The sequence below is a fragment of the Nanorana parkeri genome, unplaced genomic scaffold (assembly GCF_000935625.1).
Source record: "Nanorana parkeri isolate BGI_ZX_2015 unplaced genomic scaffold, ASM93562v1 scaffold187, whole genome shotgun sequence".
In the NCBI taxonomy this organism is placed as follows: Eukaryota; Metazoa; Chordata; class Amphibia; order Anura; family Dicroglossidae; genus Nanorana; species Nanorana parkeri.
The window spans coordinates 756,383-779,218 of NW_017306455.1; the positions used below are offsets into that span (position 1 = coordinate 756,383).

Consider the following 22,836-nt stretch of genomic DNA (forward strand, 5'->3'; position numbering starts at 1 on the left):
GCTCCTCATGTATCACTTGCCCCTCCCTTTTAGATTGTAAGCCCTCACGGGCAGGGCCCTCCTTACCATCTTGTCTTAAATTGTATTGTGACTGTAATGTCTTCCTTATATTGTAAAGCGCTGTGCAAACTATTGGCGCTATATAAATCCTGTATAATAATAATAGGCAGGAAGTGATGGAAATTTGTCTCAAATATGAGACCTCAACAATAACCCTTTTTATAAAGTGGGTTAGTGTCGGGCTTTTCTTTGCTGTCTTTGCCTTCCTACCATGGCAGGCCCTGCTTCCCTTTTTGTCCTGCTGTCACAGGGATGAAAGGTGAGATGATGAGCTCCCAAATGATGTCAGACAGCAATAAGGTCTAACCCTTCCTCAATACAAAAATAACATGCGGCTGGCCTTTAATCCCTTCATCAAGTTAACGCCCTTCTGATCCTAACTTGTAAATGCCAAAAGTATCGGGCCAAATTCTTCAAGGCCCATCAACCAAAAGCCTTTATTTGGGTCCTGGCACCAAAGAGAATGTATATGTGCATGCAATCTGTATTGTGCATCCTCCTAATGGATTCCTAACCACTCCAGCTCTCGTACGTGCATCCCCTGTATGGACCACAGCAATTTTTACACTTCCACATTCGGGCCTGTTTTATTTGGTGATAACTTTTTCTATAACTTTGTACTTGGCATAAAGTAATACATACAACAACCAGGCTTTCTATTGGCAATATTGTTTTAAAACTTATATTTACTATACAATCTATAGATAAAAATATGTGAAATAAATGACAAATTTTTTTTTTTTCTGTTTTGACCACTATTTTATTTTTTAAAGCCCATATCCATCTTTGTAAGTGATTAGCATTTGTGCTCCCATTTTCCAGATTCTCTCTCATGTAGTCATTGGTCCACAGCAGTCATCTGACTTCACTTTCCTGTCTTTCACAGAACTCGGTGGTCTCCTGAAGTATGTGCGTCCCTTCCTCAACTCCATCAGTAAGGCCAAAGCAGCCAGACTGGTGCGGTCTCTGCTGGACCTGTTCTTAGATATGGAGGCTGCGACTGGACAAGAGGTGAGAAAGAGGCCTCCCATATATGTAAAAAGCTGGGGTGGGCAACTCCAGCTCTACAGCTGTGCTTTAACTACAAATCCCAACGTGCCTCTGGGAGTTATGCCTGTAACTGTCAGTCTTGCAATGCCTCTTGGGTTTGTAGTTCCACATCAACTTGAGGGCTGGAGTTGCCCACCCAAGTAAAAAGTGTTCAGCCATAAGAAGTCTATGTACAGGGCAAGTCAAAGTAACGCATTGGGATGGGAGTCTGCAATAGATGTTTACTACAGTGCAGACAAGATGGTACTGTCCATTGGTTATCATGAGTGCATGGTTCTGGTCTTGTGGAATTATAAGTTTTGGGAAGTAGTAAAGGTGCGATGTCATCTCAGAGGAGCATTTGTCTGCTTTGGATTTTGACTGTTCATTAGGTCTTTGAAGAAGCAGTGATTTTCGGCACTGGAATTGGGTGCTCTGGGTACTTTGTTACTGAGGGCCTGACTTTCTGTGACTGATGTCTATATTCTGTAAATTACAGTGAATTAATATGGTGGTCATGTGGCCATATAAGATGAATGGTGTCAGCACAAGCATCCTGCCCCTTTTGTCTATGGTCAACTGCAGGGTGGGAAATGCCCCAACCTGCAGCTAATTGTATCTTCCATGTTCAGATGAGCTAAGGTTTGGACTGGGTTAGGTCTGACCCTGAGCTCGTCCTTGGACACTGAAATCTGGCAGTTGACAAGGCTTAGCCGCTAACTTGGCTCTAGTAACAATCTGAAATTAAATGAGAGGGGCACAAAGGAAACATTTCAGGGTATCAGCCAGCCCCTTTGGCTTTAGGTAGGGCTTTTATTTTAAAGCTTTAATATGACATACAGGCTTGGGTTAGCGTGCGGCCGCGTCCTCCCATAGTGATGTACAGATGGCTGCATGCAATTACATGCTGCACCTTTCCCTCCCAGGAGCAGGTCTCTGCATGGGTGTGCCTGTGGTACGCATGTGCACGCCCATATGAATGAGCCTAAGTGTCAAGGCTTCTGTGAGTAGAGGGTTAAGCATTGGGGTCAGCCTAAGTCTGAGGTTAATTTTATGAGCCAGGAAGTGTCGGGGGGCTCACTTTACTTCTCTAATCAGAAACTACCTGATGCCAAGTTCTTGGCTCAAAAAAACAAAATTACAGGCCTCAGTTACTGGACTATGAGAAGCACATGTGTAAGCAATACCATTTGTATTTCAGGTGGAGCTTTGTCTGGAATGCATTGAATGGGCCAAGGCTGAGAAGAGGACCTTTCTACGCCAAGCACTGGAGGCAAGTGTGGCAATTACATGTCTTATAACTTTAAAAATGCCAATCTAATTCACCTCCTTTGGTTGACATTCTGGTATGGCGCCTTCACGCTGAAAATACTGGATAAGTCCCTTACTGATTGATGCACACACATGCATAAAGCTGGTTTTATATTATATTTAACTTTGTTGTTAGACCTTATTTCTAAATTAAAGTGTATGCAAACCTTTAATGTATTTTTCAGTATGTTTGGCATCATGTCTCATTGTATACAGTTTTCGTAAGTGTGTGTGTGTATAATATCTGAGTCAGCTTGTTTCTGCTGGTCTAGCAGCATATTTGGATTGTTTTCTCTGACTGCTAGGAATCTGCATGTATCCTGAGATTTATGTCCAACACGCTTTTTATCCACCTCTTTTGTGAGTACCATTTATCACTTTTAATCTTTCTAAACAAATTAAAAGGATTATTTGCACCAGGAAAGGCGCCCGGTGTTAAATTATTTTAATCTGTTGCAAAGTTTTTTTACCTGGAGATCCTGTCCATATCAGCACTTTCTGCTTCAGACTGACAACGCTGATCCACTTCCTTGCAAACTAAAAGCAGCATTTTCAGCCTGCCGTGCATACTTACATTGGCTGTTGGGCTGCCTATCAGTTGAGTAGCCCGACAGCCAACTTAAGTGCACACAGCTGGCTGACAACGCTGCTGCCATTGGAAGGTAGTGGCTTAGCGTTGTCATTCTAAAGCAGCAAGTGCTACTACTGGTAGGAGGTCCATGTAAGAAACTATGCAAAAGGTTCACAAAAAAAAGTATTTGCTTCAGAAAAATGTATACAGTGAGAAAGGATGCCAAATGGACATAACTTTCTGAATGTTTCCAAATTTTAGTTACCTCTTAAGTGTAAGTTCTAATAGAACACTTTGCTTTGTTTTAGGCTCGACTTGTTTCTCTGTATTTCGACACTAAACGCTACCAAGAGGCATTGCAGTTAGGTATGTAATCCATAAGATGGCAGCCTGTCTCTATAATATAACGATTCTCTTCCCCTAGTGTACCTCAGTGTTGTGACTCTTATCAATGAGCTTCTATCTTGCTGTTGTGAGCAGTCTAGGATTTCTAAACAAATTCTTAGCATGTGAAAAATGAGTCCCCTGTGTTTATTAACCCCTTAAGGACCAAGCTTCAGATGCTTGTATTTCAGTTAAGGACCAAAGCAATTTTTGCTGTGTGTATTCTACTACAATTTCCATCTTTCCCATTTATTGCACCAACACATATTATATACCGTTTTTTTTAAGGACAAAAGGGGCTTTGATTTGATGTGGCATATGCATATATAAGTTCTCATTTAGTGCATGATGGAAGCTTAAACCCTTAAGGACCCATGAAGGAATTATTGCGTCATGGGTCCTTCTGGCACGGACAACCATGACAAAATAATTCCATGATTGGTCCTTAAGGGCTTAAAATAGGTTTTCCAAGTAGAATAATTACTGCGTTTTAACCCCTTCGTGACTGACAACGTACAGTGTACGTCGCCAGCATCGGGGCTGTTTAAACAGACTCCCGGCGACTTTTGCCGCCGGGACTCTGTTTAAACTTGTAGAGCCGACTGTCGGCTTTACAACAGAAGCGATCCTGGCGACTTACCTGTCGCCAGATCGCTTCTGCGTCCCGAAGAAGGGGCCGCCCCCCCCTGCCGGACACCCCCGCCGTGCTTCCCGGGCTCCGTTGCCCCTCCTACGGGCCCGGGACCGGCGATCTTTGTGTCCGCGGGGAGCTGGGGAGGAGGTCGACGAACTTCCGTTCATCGATCCCCTCCCCGTTCTATGGGACCGGGAGCGATGCAGATTGCATCACTTCCGGTCCCTGGGCTGTCAGTTCTGGGCTCCTGCAGCCCAGGTCTAAGCTATTGAAGTGCGATCTGCACTTCAATAGCTCATTTCTAGTGTAAAGGTGACACTGAGGGTCTTTTGGACCCCCAGCATCACCTTAAAGAGGACCTGTCACCACCATCTGCTATTACATGGGGGGGCTTGCAAGCCCCCCCATGTGATAGCAGTCAAAGTAAAGTAAAAAAAAAAAAAAAAACAGTTTTTAAAATTAAAATGAAATAAAATAAATCTAATAATAATAAAAAAAAATTTAAAAGTCCCCCGCCCCCGCGAGCACGCGCGTCGCCACGTAAACACGCGTCGGGTGCGCCTACGTATGAAACCGACAAACGCGCTACACATGTTGGGTATCGCCGCGCACGCCGGAGTGAGAGCAATAATTCTAGGGCCAGTATTTTGGGGTATCTCTAAATTGATGACCTGTGGGGGCTTTTAAAGCGTCTTTTATTGACTTTTTGGGGTACTGCAGTTTTTCGCCGTTTCACGGTCGCACGCAATCTGTAAACTGGGCATGTTGGGTATCGTTTTACTCGTTGTAACCTCATCTTTTATATTTCATCAGGCCCAATTCACATAGGGCTTAAGGCTGCGGCTGGGGATTCCTGCAGCAGGAACTTGCAGATTCTTACCAAAGAAATCCCAGGTGTGTCCGTACAGATGGACACCTCTATCCTGTGTCCAGGGACAATCATCTATCCTGACTCGCAGGTATTCGTCCATGTACAATTGCATGCGGACAGCCACTGACGAATGCCTGCGCTGTCATTCACTTGAACGGCACAGCGGCTGGATCTGTATGGACCCACCTGGGATTCCTGCTGCAAAAAAACATAGGTTGTTACCGCAGGAATCCCCGGCCATGAATGGGGCCCTAAACTCTCAGAAAGCACTTTGATTTATTGCTAATGCATACAAGGTCTAATAGTTAATGTACACCTGTCATGAGAGACATATGGGTGCTGCCCTTTCTGCTAGTTGCCTGGCCTCTATACTTTCGAATCGCATACCTGGAAAAAGCTTGTTGTAAATGGGTGTCAGAAATCCTTATCTCTGTTCCTGTTCTGGGAGCATCAACTTCAAGTATTGATGCCTAAGAATAAGCATAATAACCAAAGGAGATAGCATTCTGAAAAGGAGAGGTAAGCCATGGCTTATGTCATCCCCTTGTGACAGATATACTTAAGTGTGGGGGATAGCATAGAAGCCTGAATTTTGAATAACCTTTTAAAATGTCAGCTCTAGCATGTGCAAGAAAGCATGCATCTATAGTCGAGGTATAAAAAAGATAAACTTTTTTTAATGCATTTACAGAACAGTAGCATAGCATAACACACACCATAGCATACTTCCACAGTATGGCAGACTTATCTCTTAGTTTGCCCTCCTCCAGCGATGTTAGGTCTGTGCTCCTTGGCTCCACGCTCCTTTTCTGGACTGGCCCATTGGGTGGCCACTGATGATGATGTAACTGTCACATATGCATGCAGTTACCTTATCACTTGGCTTTACCATTAAACCATTAGAAAAATAAAAGGGAATATATTTTCTTGGTAGAAGAAACATACAAAGTCTCTTCTGTCAAAAACCTCCACCTCCTATTCTCTCTCCCCCCCAACTTCAATTCTGCTGTAATATCCCATGTGCTCCTTTTAAACGTGCGTGTAGATGGGTGCTAATCTAGGTTGTCGCATGATGCTATTTTACCTATTTTTGCTATTTTAAGAAGAGAGGCTAGATCGGGAATATCTTGCTGCATATTCACATGGCTCAGCAACTGGTCTTCCCAGAACACCTGATTACCTACAATTTTGCTAAAATGTAAAACAGAAAGACTGGTCTGATAGGAGGTAGGTGGAATATTTGAAAGATCTTTGGATGAATGACGGAGTGGATAAAATAACAGCATGATAAATGATAGGAGTGTCCTGTTGTGCTTATCCACTGACACAAATTAGGAGGTTTGGCTGAAGGTCACAGGAGTTGTTTTGTTGCATTACTCCTTGCTGAGCTCACTGTTTTTGTGTGGGTTAAATCAGCATCTCTTCTAGACAAACCACTGGCTCCAAAATCTGTCATCGCTGTGAACTTACAGACGTTAAGAAGATCTCCCTTTACTTGTTCACACAATCAGGTCAAATGTGCAAAAAAATCATATTAAAGGGGGTGTAGGGTGGGGCAGAGGTGAAAGATGAAGCTGTTGCACAGAAAGGAACATGTTAACCAATGTAGATGAAATTTGTGGTTTGATTTATCCAGCAGTGTTTCCTGACCGTTTCTTGTATTTCTCCTAGTAATAAAATAAAAACAATGTCATTTTTTTATTTCACGATGGTGCCAATTTAAACACCTATTCTACTTTTTTTTACCTCAACCAGGGTCACAGCTTTTACGAGAGCTGAAAAAGATGGATGACAAAGCCCTTTTGGTGGAAGTTCAGCTCTTGGAGAGCAAGACCTACCATGGCCTTACTAACATACCAAAAGCCAGAGCAGCACTCACGTCTGCACGTACTACAGCCAACGCCATCTATTGCCCACCCAAGCTTCAGGCTGCCCTGGACATGCAGTCGGGTTAGTATTCTCTCCCTTGGTTTATTATAGCTGGACAAATAATCTCATGGAAGACTGAGGATGAACGTAACAAAAATGGTTTGAGCCTTTTTGAAACCGATAGTTTCATCACAAATTCCATATTGAAGAAAACAAATGAGCATGTTCTCCACATCTCTTTTGTTGCAGCCTATGCTATATTTATCATTTTGACTGATTTATTGCTTGTATGTAAGGACATAATGATCAGCGGGGTGTTTCTCCTGATAAACCCTTTTTATGAGGGTTGAGGAGGGACAGGGCTCATGCACATGGATGCCTGCATCCGTTCAACGTAATTTCAGTTGTATTTCCCCCTGACAAGGAGCCCAAGGTTCTGTGTATAGCCTCACATAAAAGTCAATGGTTGTATGAGGGTATACACTTGTACGTCTGTAAACCCGCACATGGACTTACAACCCTGCATGCAGGCAGTCTGCGTCCAGAGTTGTGTGTCTTTGTGCATACGCTTGTGAACATACCCATGTAAACCAGTGACTTTGTTTGGGGGCTGTACATAGCACCTGGGACTTGCTAGTAGGGAAAATACAGCCACATTGTACAGGAGTGGACGCCCATGTGCAGGAGCCCAAACTGTTTTACTTTAGCTGTCTGCTCACCAACATGCAGGGTCAGCGCTGTCTTGGAGTTAAGATGCATGAACTGAATGATTGGGATGTTATGTTCTGCAATATATGGAACTCATAATCATTAACATATTGGATAAATCAACAGGTGAACTAGAAAAATAATTTAAATATGACAAAAACAAGTGCTGGATCTATGGCTGATAGGTAGAGTAATGATAATTCGGCTCAGTGGCCTAGGTTCGGCAGCTATAGTCACCCTATTTAGGAGTTCTGAATGCAGTCAATCAATACAGGAGCACCAAACCCATTCTTTAAGGAGTCTACATATGTACTTTATCCTTCAATAAATTAAAAATAGCCAAACCAGTTTTCAGCGTGCAAAAATCACCCTTCTTCATTAGGGCTTGGGTAGTTTGCTGCAGACGCTAATGGACTCTAGATCAGGAACCTGGGCTAGTGTCTCAAAGCCAGGAGCCATTCCCTCCAGCAGCCAAAACCATAAGACACTGCCAAGAGGCAGAGTTGTCAGCGGACTACAGGAAGTTAGGAGTTCACTGGATGGCTGACAGAATCAACAGATGTTTTTTCTGAATCTGCAGCATTTTAAAGACACAATGTAGGGAAATGTTCAAGTATTGAGGAGATGGACTGCCTTTTTTTTTTTTTTTTATTACCCAAGAAAACCTTTTTACCATAGCTGGTAATCCTAACCCATTGCAAATAATCGGATATTGGCTTCATTATTTTTAATTTGTGATTTGGTTGCAGCTCTTCAAACCTCTTCATTGCTCTTTGTTCTGAATGGTTAAATAAGCCTGAACTTGTCTTTTTAAACTAGTTGATGTATGACTGAGTTCAGAGCTTATCACTTTTCTTGGGGCTTTGTTTATGTACCTCCTGTACATGCTTCAGTATTGTCACTGCTTTCTTGTTTCCTGGATGCCCCAGTCTCTGGTGGTGACCCCACTGGTTTGATAAGCTGATAACTGATATTGATGTGTTACAGATTTGTGACTCTAGTGTGCTGTATTTTTCAGGGATAATCCACGCAGCAGAAGAGAAGGACTGGAAAACGGCTTACTCCTATTTCTATGAGGCATTTGAGGGCAATGATTCTATTGACAGTCCCAGAGCTATAACAGCACTGAAATACATGCTGCTGTGCAAGATCATGCTGAACACGTATGTATCACCTTGCCTGAGACCTTACCTTCCATCATGATTTTCAGGAATGGTTAGACAAAGACCCGATCTGAACAGCTTTTTATTTGTCTCATGTGAAAGTTCTTATAAGGGTTCTTAACTTGAGCGTGGCCTTCCTGTAATGATCCGAAACGATTGCTATGGGGGCAGGCCTGTCAGTTTGCGGTAGGTGGCAGATTTGTGAAGTTTTGGAGCCCTAAAGTTTGCCCATACTTGGTTTACCAAAGCTATTTTCTAGGCTAAGTTCACTGCATTGGAAAGCAAGTGTTACTTACTTTATGGTCGTTGTTTTCATCAATGTGACTATTATTTTCCACTCTTATTGCTTAGTGAATTGAGCAGATTGTCCTCCTCCTACCAGGGAACTTTCTGTCCTTCACCTTTTTTTATTTTCTTTCTCATCTATGGAAATGACACCACTTTTTGTTATCCAAAACCACACTTAAAAATTCTCCCTTCCATTGGCCACTTAGCATTCATCAGCTAAGAACAGGCAGTGTAATGGAACTGTTAGGAGTACTGTACACATACAGGTGTAGATATTGTGGTCAATGCAGGGATGTTTAGGTAATTCTTATGTTGACATCTATGCCCCCTAAGCCTAGATCCTGTATGTTACTGAGCACCAGGATCTGATGTAATAAGTACTGAAGATGGCTAGATTTTCTGTAATTTAGTAATTATGTAACATTACTAATCTGGTTGAAACTGCTGGTTCTATCGGAACAATTTTTCACAGGATAATAGGGTTCTGTATAAGCTATTTCAGTATTGAACAGTTTGTGTTTATACATCATTGCTCTCTCAACAGACCAGAAGACGTGCAGGCCTTGGTGAGCGGAAAACTGGCCCTTCGTTACGCTGGGCGGCAGGTTAGTATCAGCTGGGCTTTATTGCACGAAATTAGAAACCCCACATATAGCCTCTAGATACCCCTAGGCATGCTATGTGCAGTCATACCAGTGTACTTTTGCTGGGGGTTGTGGGGGCTTAGATAATTTTTCTAACTTTTGACATTTAAGATATGAAACTAAGGAAATAATACACCTTTGCCTTGTAGACAGAAGCACTGAAATGTGTAGCCCAGGCCAGCAAGAACCGCTCACTTGCCAATTTTGAGAAGGTAAGAAATTCTACCGAAGCTTGAATGTCGTTTGTTAGGAAGCAGGATGACGGCAGATAAACGGAGGTGTCACATCTGTTCATTATCTCCCACAGGCACTGACAGATTACAAAGCAGAGTTACGGGATGACCCCATCATTAGCACTCATCTGGCCAAACTGTATGACAATTTGTTGGAACAGAACCTTATCCGAGTCATTGAACCTTTCTCCAGAGTACAGGTAAGACTTTGGGGTCACATGGCAGAGGGAGATTGTGCTGATTGGGTGATTAGTATTTAGAAATGTTCTCTAACGGACAAAAATCTTGAGGAAGTACATTTCGGAAGGAGCGTGTACTGTAAGAGCAATATGTAGGCTGCCATTCCTGGTCAGCTGAGCAACTGTCACCAGTTGCTTATTCTACGGCATAGTAAAAAGTTTTGAATCACTACATGATCAAGGACACCGCACCCCTAATATAGGTAAACAACAAAAAAAGAGATAGATGTGTTTGTATATAATATTTATTATTATTATTGTTCATTGAATAATTTTAGGGTGAACTCCCCCTTTAACAATGCATTAATTTGCCATTTAAACCTCATTTATCTCAAACCACATGTGTTGCGTTTTTTGTATATTCAATGCTGTTCTCTTTTCCTTGCAGATTGATCACATATCCATTCTCATCAAACTGCCAAAGGTGAGATAAAGTCCTAAAACCGCTTGTACTTTATTGAGATTGAACATTCCCTCTCCTTTTCTCTTCCCTTCTCGCTCATTTATAGCTGGTGTTCAGTAAACTCGTATTAATATTTGATTATGGGAACCTTTCATTTAATAGGTTGGTGTACTTTTTGCTGTATAATGTTGCTTCACACAATGTGGCTTTCTGGCTACCAATGGGGACTCCCATCCTAAAAACTTTGTGGCCTACTTAACAAAACAGACGAGAAGAAAGTTCCCTTACCCACAGTGTCTAATTGAATTCCTTGCTTAATTTGCTCAGAGTAAAAGATAATACACCTTTGGTTCCTATGGGCAAGTTCTCCACCTCCATGGAGTGCGGTGTTTTTTTTGTTTTTTTTTTCTTCTCCCAGCTGGTTTTTATAAACCGGCAAGTCTATTTTGGGTGAACCCTTCAGAATAAAACTTGAACTGTAAATACAACTTGCCTTACAAAGCCAATGTTGACACAGAAGAATGTATGTACTGTATTTATTGTGATCCTGAATCACCTGATGAAAAACAGGGTGTACTTAGAAGTTTCTCACTTCCAATCAGAGCAGCCTTGCCAGTGTGATTACATAGTCACATAGTATTGAGTTTGAATAAAGACACAGGTCCATCAAGTTCAACGTGTGTGTGTGAGATTAGTCATGTAGGCAGCAGTCAGAGGATGTTACACTAAATAGGCTTGAGAAAGTACACCCCTACTGACCCTGTAAGGTGGTCTGTGTGTGCTGTGGCTGCGCTAATGTGCTAAGAACTCAGATTGTGATATATTGAGTGAACTTTATGATTTGCCTGAAGTTGCTCTTTAAGATATTCATAATCTCCAAGCATAGCTGACAGTATAGCATGATTAATGAGGTTGTTTAGATCTGTAGGCATCTACTAGTATATTTGTTTCCAAGCAACATGTGTGGAGAAAGAATTAATGGACACCACAAATGCGTCTGGGTTACTCAACCAAACAAAACCAAGCAACAAGAACAGAAGTATTATACCATTTATATGTTGCATAACAATGACATAGTCTGAAATGTTCTTTTAAAGAAAGCATGTGCTCTGCCCATGCATGTCAAAGAAACAGGTTCACTTAATTCTTCCTCACCACAGCTGCATATGCCTTTCCTTCACTTCCCACCAGTCGCACCTTCATGCCTTTCCTTCACTTTCCCAGCTGCACATACGCTCCATTTCTTTGCTTTCCCCCAGCCACACATTCATGACTTTTCTTCGCTTCCCCTTGCCACACATACATGCATTTGCTTTATTCAACCTCTGGGAGCAAATAGAGCCCGGTGTAAGCTTCCAATTGCTCCAGGCAGAGCTTTCAAGAGGGCACAGGACTTGTGAAAGTTCTAGACCAGTCAGCAAGCACCAGGGCCATCACATGCTCCTCTCTATCTAAATGTTCCAGGTATTTTCTTTGCTCATGGCCAGAAGTGAACGGTAAGCATGTGCTGCTGGACAGAGGAACATTTTAAGCACCCTTTTTGCTTTTTTCCCTCCATGTGAAAAACACAAGTTTGCTTTAAATATAATAGAGTGTAAAAATTGATATTGTGATTCTATAACCTTATCCTGGCTTGACTTTTTAGATAAGACATGTATTTCTGTGTTGCTCATGGGCCTACTTCAGAGTTATTAATGTCTAGTGCAGGGACAAGCATTTTTGAAGTGGTTTCACTGAGTTTGACATTTACCTATTAACCTAAATCTATTTTTCCCCCCTCCCCATGCAGCCTGAGGTAGAACGCAAGCTTTCCCAGATGATCCTAGACAAGAAATTTCATGGTAAGCTGCCGAAACGGGGTTACATGGCAGAAAGCTTTTCACAGCAACTTATTTTCCAAGCCGCAAATCTTGCGTGAGATGGGAAGGGTTTAATATGTTGATACGTTTTGGCTAAACAAGACATTCACAGCCATCTGGGCTGACTTTATTAGCAAATCATTGCAGGGGGATTAACAGAAGCCCAGAAAGCAGTCTGCGTTCTAGCGATAAGGGATCAAGAAGATGGGAGCTCCCCGGAGGCCATTTAAATACTTGTTACATAAAGAGCTTAGATGATTCCGAATTGTCGCTTTGCTTTTATGCAGGAAAGGAAGGGCTGTTTTAACTATGGGCCGCATCAAAGCTGGGGACTCTTCGCTGCCTTTCTACAGTTTGGCGATCTGGTGCCTGTTAAAGGGAAACTGTTTACTTTCTTTGAGCACATATTTTGTGTAATATTGATCTTAACGGGAAAAGATTTAGATTTTTGTTATTTTTCTTTATTGTTGTCCAAACTACAAAACAAATAATGAAAAATCTTCTTTAGTCAGCCAAATGTAATTTTTTTGTACATTGTTATGTTGTATTAACATCCATCAAGCAGCCCTAGGCTCCTTTTTTCATGTTTGCCTATACAAAATCCTGTTTACATAGCTCAGTAGCTAAAGCTAATGTATATGTGTTACTCCATGAGTTGGAGGCATGGCAATTCCCCTTCCTTGCCCTCCCTGACTTTTTGACGGCTCTCCTCAATGTTTTAATTAGGCAGACTCTTAAAGTGAATAGGAGAAATTAATATTTTTATGTAGCCAGGCAAATATAAAACATTGTATTTAGATATATTTTGTATTACCTTCCATCCAGCAAGTGGAGCCCTAGGCTAATTTTTATGTTTACCCATTTGCTTTGCTGGAAAAAAGTATCCTGTTTAGCTAGCTCAGTAGCTCAAGCTAATGTTTACATGTAACTCAATGAGTCAGACGCATGACCATTCCCCTCCCTCACCTTCCTGCCTTTTTTGAGGAATCCCTTTAAGGTTTAATTAGAGAGAGAGAGAATGTGAGTCTACAAGTAAACCGCTTTTGCTTTGCTCTCTCTAAAGAACATCCATAATGCTGTATGAATGCTTTTTCATGTCTCTGCCCTTTATTAAATGTTTATAAAGCAAAGAAAAATAAATGGGTGTCTTTAAACTGAAAAGAAAATGAAGCCTTCATCAGGGGTTGTACTCTCTGAGAGATAATAAATACCTGGAAGTGTTAGACTTGGAAAATTATTTTACCTTCATGCCCCTAACATTTATGAATAATAATAATAATAATATTATTATTGTACAGGATTTATATAGCACCAACAGTTTGCGCAGCGCTTTACAATATAGGGAAGACATTATAATTACAATACAATTCAAGACAATATGGTAAGGAGGGCCCTGCCTGTGAGGGCTTACAATCTAAAATATATATCTGAAGCTAGGTCCACTTTAACAATATATTTTCTAAGGATATGAAAGTGTGTGTGACCACGGCTTTTAGTTTACCATTTTGGCAATATTTATTGAGTGTAATTAAATAATTTTTGCTAGTTAACCCCTTTTCTTTTAAAAAAAAAAAGCGCTAAAGCCCTCAAAATGTTGTAACAGTTGCTGGCAGTCAGCAAGCTTTATTTGCACAGTCTTGTGGTGGTTATTTGTGCCACAAACGAGGAAGCACATTATTACGACTGAGTTTTACACCCTGCTGATGTGAATAATGGAAGACAATATGCTATGTAATAAAGTGAGACTTGGCTACACTCCAAGACTAGATGAGATACTAGTAGATTAATAACGCAGAGATAAAACCACTGCTTTGAATCATAACCATTGTTATAACCACAATTTTGTTATCAGAATATTTGACAATAGAAGACCACAATATACTGATAATTTTCTTCCGATTTTATATATATCTTCCAGATCCTTGTAGTAATCTAGCCTGAACCAGCTCCTGCCCTTTGCCTCTGTTTAGGAGTTTACTATAATACAGACCAGTCACTGCTGCTGTCTCCTTGTGCAGGGTGACTGGTCTTGTCTCCGCCCCTCTCCTGTAGTTTTCTGCAGACAACCTAGTGGCTGTAGCCTGCTGGGCCCCTTCCACAGGTGTTCTCTGCACAGGTTATGTACAGCTCAGTGATGTCACTGGTAGGGATGCACCGATACCGAGTATTTGGGCGAGTACTCGTACTTGCCCAAATGCTCCGATACTGGAACTTCCGGTCAGAAGGAGATCTCCCTTTGACCGCAAGTGCTGAGGGAGCATGAAGTCGGCTTCCTTTCCAATCAGGAAGCCGGGCAGTGGGTTAGGACCCGCCTCCCAGCTTCCTGATGGCTAGGAAGCCGGCTTTACTTGTTCCTAGGCAGCCTGGCTTCCTGACCAATCAGGAAGCCGGATGGCACGTAATGACTCGCCTCCCAGCTTCCTGATTGGTCAGGAAGTCAGGCTGCCTAGGAACAAGTGAAGCCGGCTTCCTAGCCAACCAAGAAGCCGGGAAGCAGGTTGTGATGGGCCGCCTGACTACTTGATTAGTCAGGAAAGCAGGCAGCCTCGGCATGTGAAGCAGGTGTTCTTTCGCTAGAACACAGGCAATCAGGAAGCCGGGCGGGTCATGATCCGCTGCCCGACTTTCTGATAATGTGGGCACACGGCATCCATACTCGGTTTCGGCGAGTACCAAAAAAAAAGTATCGGTACTCGATATCATAAAACCAGTATCCCTAGTCACTGGTAAAGTTAAAAGCATGTATTTGGTTAACAAAATTTGGGGTAGTTGGGCCACTGCTGGATTGTTATCGCTCTTGTGTCTTCTTTGGGAAGACGGGCAGCAAGGGGATACCATTTCAACAGGGAGTCAAACTGCTTTTTTTTTTTTAATTCCCATTGAGGTGATTTACCCAGTATTCTGTGCGACTGGAAGTGAGTTAAATTGGAAACTTGAAAAGAGATAAAAATCTGGCCAGTTCTACCCATTCATTGCTCTATTGAAAACCTCCCCAAAAAAAGAAAATGTTGTCCTCGGTTCTATTTTAAGATGTGTTTGTTGTGATATTTTGTAAAATAAAAATAAGATCATTATCGTTGAAATAGATATAATGAAAACATTGCAGAGATATATATAGAGGGGGATGTTGTGGATATAATGTGAGAATAAACGGAGATGATGTGAATCTCTTAATCTCTTTTCTTTTTCAGGTATCCTAGATCAAGGAGAGGGGGTCTTGATAATTTTTGATGAGCCTCCTGTAGATAAGACATATGAAGCTGCTCTGGAAACTATTCAAAACATGAGCAAAGTGGTGGACTCTCTGTACAACAAGGCCAAGAAACTTACATAGGTGAGTCATTCGGACGGGGAAGGTGTCATAGATTGACATGTAAAGGGTTACAGCTACTGAGACACGTTTTGCTGATTTTGTAGTCCAAATGAAGTAGGGCTCAGCAAAGGGGGTTGGTGTTTGGTTTTTTTTGTTTTGGGCCCCCCAAATTGAATTCACATACTAGACTTCTGCAAAAATAAAAAACACTGGTGTACGGTAAGGAGGCGTGGGTTGGGACCTGGAGCTTTGGTGATAATGTTATCATTGTCTCTGATGCATGGCAAAAGACCTATTCCCATCTAGTTCAATGGAAAGATAAAAATAAGCCAATCACCTTTGCATCCTTCGGATACTCGGATTATCGATCTATGGTTGTGTTTCTTAGATCCCTACCTTCCTTGTCATTTGACAATCACCTAAAGATTAAGAACTTTGCACCAAGTTTACGATAAGGCAGGGCTGGACAAATCCCAGGAGCCAGGTCACCAATGCTTCTTAAAAATTCCAGCTGGCACCTATCTTTTGAGGTTTACTGTAGTTGGTGTCTCTTTAAAAAAAATCATCCTGCTGGCTGTTGAATTCCATATTAATTTGGTAATGGCCGTAGCCAGATGGCATGGCTGGGAACCCAAGTGCAGAAATGTTACTGCTGTAGGTCTTGAGAAACACAAGACGCAATCATTTAACGCATCTGCACTTTCCCAGAGCTGGAGTCTCAGTAGACTGATGCTGCTCAGCTGAGTTTAGCATGCAATTGTTCTACTTTGATGTTGGGCAATGGGGATGTCTGCCTGAACAAGGACGATCTTGTATTTTGGGTTGTAGGAAGTAGCAGCGGAAGGACATTTCATAACAGTGTTGTCAATATTGGTAAAAGCGTGTCTAATTCATGCTGCTACTTCTGCTTTTCAGGCAACGCAGGATATGTTAAAACAATCACGTCTGTATGTCTGTGTTGTGTAATGTGTGTCCTGCACCCAGAGCTGTGAACAAGTTGTTTAATAAGATTGTCCTGCCCTCTCTTGTAATACATATACATCTAGCTGGTGAGATTTAATGAATGGATTCTAGTGACCCCCTAGAGGGCCCTGAAGAACTAATTATTATTCTGAGACAGGAACACATCATTCCTCCCAGCAGGAGGTCTGGTGGTGAGCCTGGCTCCATGCAGATTTATTTATATAGCGCCTACAATTTCTGCAGCGCTTTACATGTTTGTACAATCTCAGGTCCCTATCTCACATGCATGCATACATACATTCACACATATACTAGGGCCAGTTTAGACTGGAGCCAATTAACCTACCAGCATGCCTTTGCAGTGTAAGGGAAACCCAACAAGGGAGAACATGCAAATTCTATGCAGTTAGTGTCCTGACAGGAACTCCAGTGCTGCAAGGCAGAAGTTCCAACCACTAAGCCATTGTACTGACTTAAGGGTTTTATATCCATAGGATTGAAAAGGGGAGGAGGTGAGAGTAAATCAGACAGCTTTCTGGCACCTTATGCACACCATGTGTTTCTGTTCTCATAAGACAATAATACAGGTTTGTTTTCAAGAGAACCTGTTAGAATGCAAGTTTGGAGACTGCTGCTAATGACTTGTTTCATAGTTTTGCAGTGGGTACATATGGACTACTCTTTGGCCTACTGCCTTCTCAGTAAACCCAAAAATGTATGCTGATGGCTTACATAAAAGAGCACAGTTGATCTGTACATCTGTAACTCTTATTCATTTCATTTTACAGGCCATCTGAAAGCGTCAGCTCTTGAAGAAGCAGAACAGGAGCAGTGGACACCTCTCTTCCTCATGTGGGATGGTGGGAAAGGGGCAGGGGGCGCTCAAGGGAATCCTTTTTTTCTTTTTTTTCCATCCCTCAACATATTTTCTTGTCACCAAATGATTTTAAAGTTCCATTTATGGGTACCCCGTATTAGCACTTGAGCCCCTTCCAGGTTCTGGGTCAAATGCAACATTTACTGACTGTCCACTCTCAGCCATCCCAAGTCCTGGGGTTTGGGTAGAACATTTTTTTGCTTGTTTTATAGGTATTATTTTTTTCTGTGTATTTATCAGGAGTGGGGATGCTGGGAGAGTCTGCTAGAGCTTAGCCGGGGCCCCCAGGAGCACACATATAATAGCACTCTACTGCTCTGTGTCCTGTGTGTCATACACCGGCTTATAGGAGCCTGGAAGGGGGCTTGTAGGGGCTCATGGTTCAGCTTCATCAGGGAGCCTTCACTTCTGATAAATAAACGGGTTTGCTGCTTGCAGGGATTTAAAAGTTACTGTCGCTGCTCCTGTTACCACTTCCATAAGACGTGCCCCCAGCCCCGATCATGTCCTTTTTGGGTTTCAGTGTCCCACAAGAGGTGCACAAATTCCACCCAGCTGACCAGAGTATATCTGATGTTCAGATGTGTTCCAATAAAGATCTTTTTTTTTCTTTTTTCCTTCTCTTTTGTGTCTTTTCCATATGACTTGACTTAGTTTATAGCCACCAAGAGTTAAAATGATGATGTTTTAGGCACGCCTACAATTTACACTTGCCCCTTTATTTAGCCTTAGGTACTGTGACTGAGGCTGAATTTTCACTTTGTAGTTTTATGTGTTTTAACCACCTTTACACTGGAGCATATTTTGGGAACACAGCGGTTCCTGCTTCTTTGATCACAGAGCAGATTGGGGTACAAATGTTACTCAGTCTGCTTCCGCTCTCCATCCTGTCCCAGAGGAACAGGAGACCCCCCAAAAACCATGGTGGCGGGACAGCACAATCGCAGGCTCTTACAAGTGATATGGGTGGCTGTATAGCATCCCAGACCCCTTGTACTTACAAGCATCGTCTGCTGAAAACAAATTATACCAAGATCATGGCTACAGAAGCAACTGTGATCTTGGTATAACCACATCAGGATGAGGATGTGTATACACTGAGTGGCCAGATTATTGTGACCACCTGACGTTTGTAGGCTAATTAGCTATAATTTTGCGCTGAAGTTGTTAGAGGGCCAGACCATTATAAATAGGGAAGCAGGTTGTTTACCAGGACAGTAGAAGTGATTTGTTTCTGAAGGTACGGGTAATTAAACAACGCGATTTAACAGCCTTTGAACGTGGGATGATTGTTGGTGCGGAGCCATGGAGCGAGTATCGGCAAAACAGCAGAATTTGTTAAATGTTCAAGAGCAGCTGTTGGTAAAGTGTTTAAAGACTGGACTGTCATTCGAAAATCTGGGTCTGAACGTGCGAATTGTGGCCGTCAGCGACTAGTCAATGTTAGGGCAGAACGGAGAGTGGCAAGACTGGTACAAGACAACAGAAGGGCAACAGTGCAGTGTCAGATACCTCGCATCACCTTTCACCATCTCGTGGAGTCACGAGGCGGCCCAACGAAGTACTGATGGGGTGGTCATAATAATCTGGCCACTCAGTGTATATGTTTGCTTAAAAGCATTCTTCACCTTTCAGACCATGTTTTATGGTGCACCCAATGACTGTAAAATGAAGCATGGAAACCATCCCCAATCTTCCATACTTACCAGAATCATGGGGTGCATGTCCCCACAGGCTCCTGTATTTTTCTAATTTGTCGTGTCTGTGGATGGCTCCACCCACACAGCCAAAACGCCCATTCTAATAGATTTTGGTATGATAAACGACAAGTTCCATCTGCCACCAAATAAGTTTTAATGAAGTGTGGTGGCGGGAGCCTGTGCATTGCGCCAGCAATCTACTGATTGTGGTTGCAATGTCTTGCAGGCTCTAATGCAGAAAATGCACTTTGGTTTTTTTTTTCTTGAATGTGTGTGCATTTATTTTATTTTTCCCAAAGGTGGACTATGGCTTTAAACTTGAGTGGTGCAGTGTTTTCTTGCTTTCCTTTGTGGTGACACTTATGTACCATTTTAGTTTTGCAATGAAACACAAAAATCTGCTGTCTGTATGGTATGCTGTGTTCAAATGCAGCACAGCAAGCGCGAAGTGCGATTCACTGCATTTCCATTTATTTCGAAGGGCCCTCAAAGTGCGCAGAAATTTAGAACAGGGCAAAGCAAATTCCATTCTGACCCTGTGTTTGCAGAGTCTGCACTATACTATTATGAAACGCTTGAGTCGGGTATACACACATATATTTTCTTCGTCCACCTACCGGCTGAATGAAAAAAAAAAATCACAGATTCCTCCAACACTTACGAGCGTTGATCAAGGAATCTCCTGCTGGTTTCTTTTGTATGTGTATCAGCTGATTGGCTGCTAGCTCTGGTCAGAATTTTCCAATATGCTCTTTCGATCAAATGATCGAGGGATGCCAGTCGGAATGGTGCCGACGGCAGCATCCATGCATCTGATTTATCAAGAACTGGCCTGAATGCAATGTGTGTATAGCCTACTTTTACTCTGACTTTTCAGCTTGAGTCAAGTGTGAGAGACCATCTGACATTTGGCAGGCGTTGCCCTGTCAACTCTTTGTCCTCACATGCTGTCTTCCATCACAACAGTTTGGAAGAGGGGACCTGTTGGGACAACAGTTTGGAAGAGGGGACCTGTTGGGACCACAGTTTGGAAGAGGGGACCTGTTGGGACCACGGTTTGGAAGAGGAACCTGTTGGGACCACGGTTTGGAAGAGGGGACCTGTTGGGACCACGGTTTGGAAGAGGGGACCTGTTGGGACCACGGTTTGGAAGAGGGGACCTGTTGGGACCACGGTTTGGAAGAGGGGACCTGTTGGGACCACGGTTTGGAAGAGGGGACCTGTTGGGACCACGGTTTGGAAGAGGGGACCTGTTGGGACCACGGTTTGGAAGAGGGGGACCTGTTGGGACCACGGTTTGGAAGAGGGGGACCTGTTGGGACCACGGTTTGGAAGAGGGGGACCTGTTGAGACCACGGTTTGGAACATGGGGACCTGTTGGGACCACGGTTTGGAAGATGGGGACCACGGTTTGGAAGATGGGGGCCTGCGGGGACCACAGGTTTGGAAGATGGGGACCACGGTTTAGAAGAACAGTTTAGAGGAGGAGATTTGTTTGAAAATATATTTTATACATTTAGGGAGAAGTGATAACAGATGTACTTGTGTTATCCTCAACAAAGTTTAGAAACAATGTTCTCGACAGGCTTATAATTAGTAAATCTGACCAAACGGGAGCACCGCAGTTCTGTCTGCATTCCTGATTACTTTCAAATCTGCACAGTATTTATAGTTCTCATTTTAAAGTGTACAGTATGTATAGCCAAAGCTTGATTTTCCCATTGAGATTTTGGTGACAACGATAACTTCTGTATCTGAGACAATATTCAAAGGGACCAATAGAGTGTGAATCTTTGAGGGGACACCAGCAGTGAAAACGCTTGACTGAGGTTCTCATACTTCATTTAAAAAAAAGTTCTAGCTTTTATATACACGTTTTAAAGAATCAATAGATGGCAAATGCAACTGTGATCTTTTTATAGTAAATGTTTAATTGAGAACATTGCCTATTCAGTGTCTCCCCAATTGTACTCACAACTTTTCACCGCCCTCCATGTGGAATTTCCCTCAACCTGATACCTTGTGACTGTTCTAGATGATGTGTAGTGTCTATCAAAACTTTTCTGAATTTTTAGTGTAATGACTGATTTGGAATTCAAAGCATTAAGACAGATCTGGACTTCCTTAGCAATATGTAGTCTGGGGATTCAGAGTGACATGTCTACAGCAGTGAGTGCAAAGTCAGGACCTCCTCTCCAGTTGCAGACCGGTGAACTGCAACAATGTACATATATTGGAGGTTTATTATTATTAATATACTTTTTTTATGTGGAAGGGTTGGAACCTATGTCAGGATTTTATTGATGTCTGTAAACTTGGATTTCCCTTGACAACTCCTGGTTGTGCCTCCTGGCAATTGGGGAACATTTCTCCTAATGGAAACATAGATAAAGAATAAACGTATGTAACGGCCAAGATTCTAATCGGGTTTTCTAACTGTATGTCAAGCCAAAAACCTGTTTGGATAGAGAGAAAGAATTGGATCTCTGAGTGTCCATTATTTCTTTAGTGGAGCCCTGGATAGCAGTAAAAACCCGACGAGGGTCTAAATTTCCTCCGGTCTAACCAAAACTAAGAAAAAAAGGTTTGGGTGGAGAATTTAAAGCCTCATTCACACAAACGGCTGGCGCGTACAGCTCCGTGCCGTGTGCACACATGTATCGGGCAGCTCCTGGGAAGGACAGGTGCTGCGTGTGATTAGTATGCAGCCCCTGTCCTTCTCTATGGGATTACGTGCCCATACGCCGCCCTACGCTCACCTCAAGTGCAGGTCTGTACAGGTGCGGGTGTCCCGGCTCGGACGCAGACAGGATCCTTCCTGTCAACGTAAGAGTACGCACACCTGTACGGACAAGTAGGGCGGCGTATGGCTGCGTACTAATCACATGCAGCTGTGCGTGCTGGCTGTTTCTCGTGTGAATGAGGCCTAAATGTACTGTTTTGGGGATATAATGTTTTACTTCTACCTCCTGTCCATGGGACAAAAACCTCAAAGTAATATAGGAATACATTTGATGGTGGTCCTAACCCTTCAACTATCATATCCATTTTTTTTTTTATATATAAAGTTCTGGCTGGTGTTACACTTAATTAAGAAACCTATCAGGATAGAAATATTGGAGCTGTCATTGCTGACTAGTTTCTGAAGGTGAATATTCCAGAACTTTGATCCTTATCCCAGCAGTACTTTGCAAATCAGCAACCTGGAACAATATTGTGCACATTGACATCTATATACACATGCTTGTTTACAGATTGGTGCCTTGAAAAGTAATGGAGCCGGGTTAATGATGAAAGCCCTGGAACATGCACCATAAAAAAAATGTCAGCCAGGGCGGCTCTAATATTTCAGTCCTGACTGATTCTTTAACTGTCTCCCTACTGCTATATTGTAAACAAAACAATGGGTGGTGTTGTAGATTTGTATTTCTCAAGAGAAGTTTAAAAATTGCGCTTTAGAAAATACTCAGGTGGCCGGTGCACCCATGAATGTCATTGGACAGCTCAGATCACAGTCACAATGTACAGAGCTAATCAGAGTGACTCTGTACCTTGTTATTGCTGTAAACCAATCACAGCCATTACAGCTGTAAAAAGTAGTATGGGGGGTGATCTTAAAGTGCCACTGACCACCAGTGATTGTGGAATCATTTTTAATGATTGTCAAACTATCTCTACACTGAGAAATAGCCTCCTAATGAAGGTTATCTACAGGCT

General features: G+C 42.5%; 1 protein-coding gene across 1 annotated transcript in view; it reads left to right on the forward strand.

The window, feature by feature from the left end:
• The window catches only part of PSMD11 (proteasome 26S subunit, non-ATPase 11), a 29,187-nt gene extending 11,155 nt beyond the window's left edge, over nt 1-18,032 (forward strand). Inside the window, exons 3-14 of the mRNA XM_018555208.1 lie at nt 947-1,071; nt 2,291-2,362; nt 3,280-3,337; nt 6,616-6,810; nt 8,456-8,600; nt 9,433-9,493; nt 9,682-9,744; nt 9,840-9,965; nt 10,393-10,428; nt 12,197-12,248; nt 15,458-15,600; nt 17,331-18,032. Coding sequence (XP_018410710.1) covers nt 947-1,071; nt 2,291-2,362; nt 3,280-3,337; nt 6,616-6,810; nt 8,456-8,600; nt 9,433-9,493; nt 9,682-9,744; nt 9,840-9,965; nt 10,393-10,428; nt 12,197-12,248; nt 15,458-15,600 — 1,076 coding nt within the window. The 3' untranslated portion in view covers nt 17,331-18,032. The remainder of the gene's footprint in view (nt 1-946; nt 1,072-2,290; nt 2,363-3,279; nt 3,338-6,615; nt 6,811-8,455; nt 8,601-9,432; nt 9,494-9,681; nt 9,745-9,839; nt 9,966-10,392; nt 10,429-12,196; nt 12,249-15,457; nt 15,601-17,330) is intronic.
• The last annotated feature ends 4,804 nt before the right edge of the window (nt 18,033-22,836 follow it).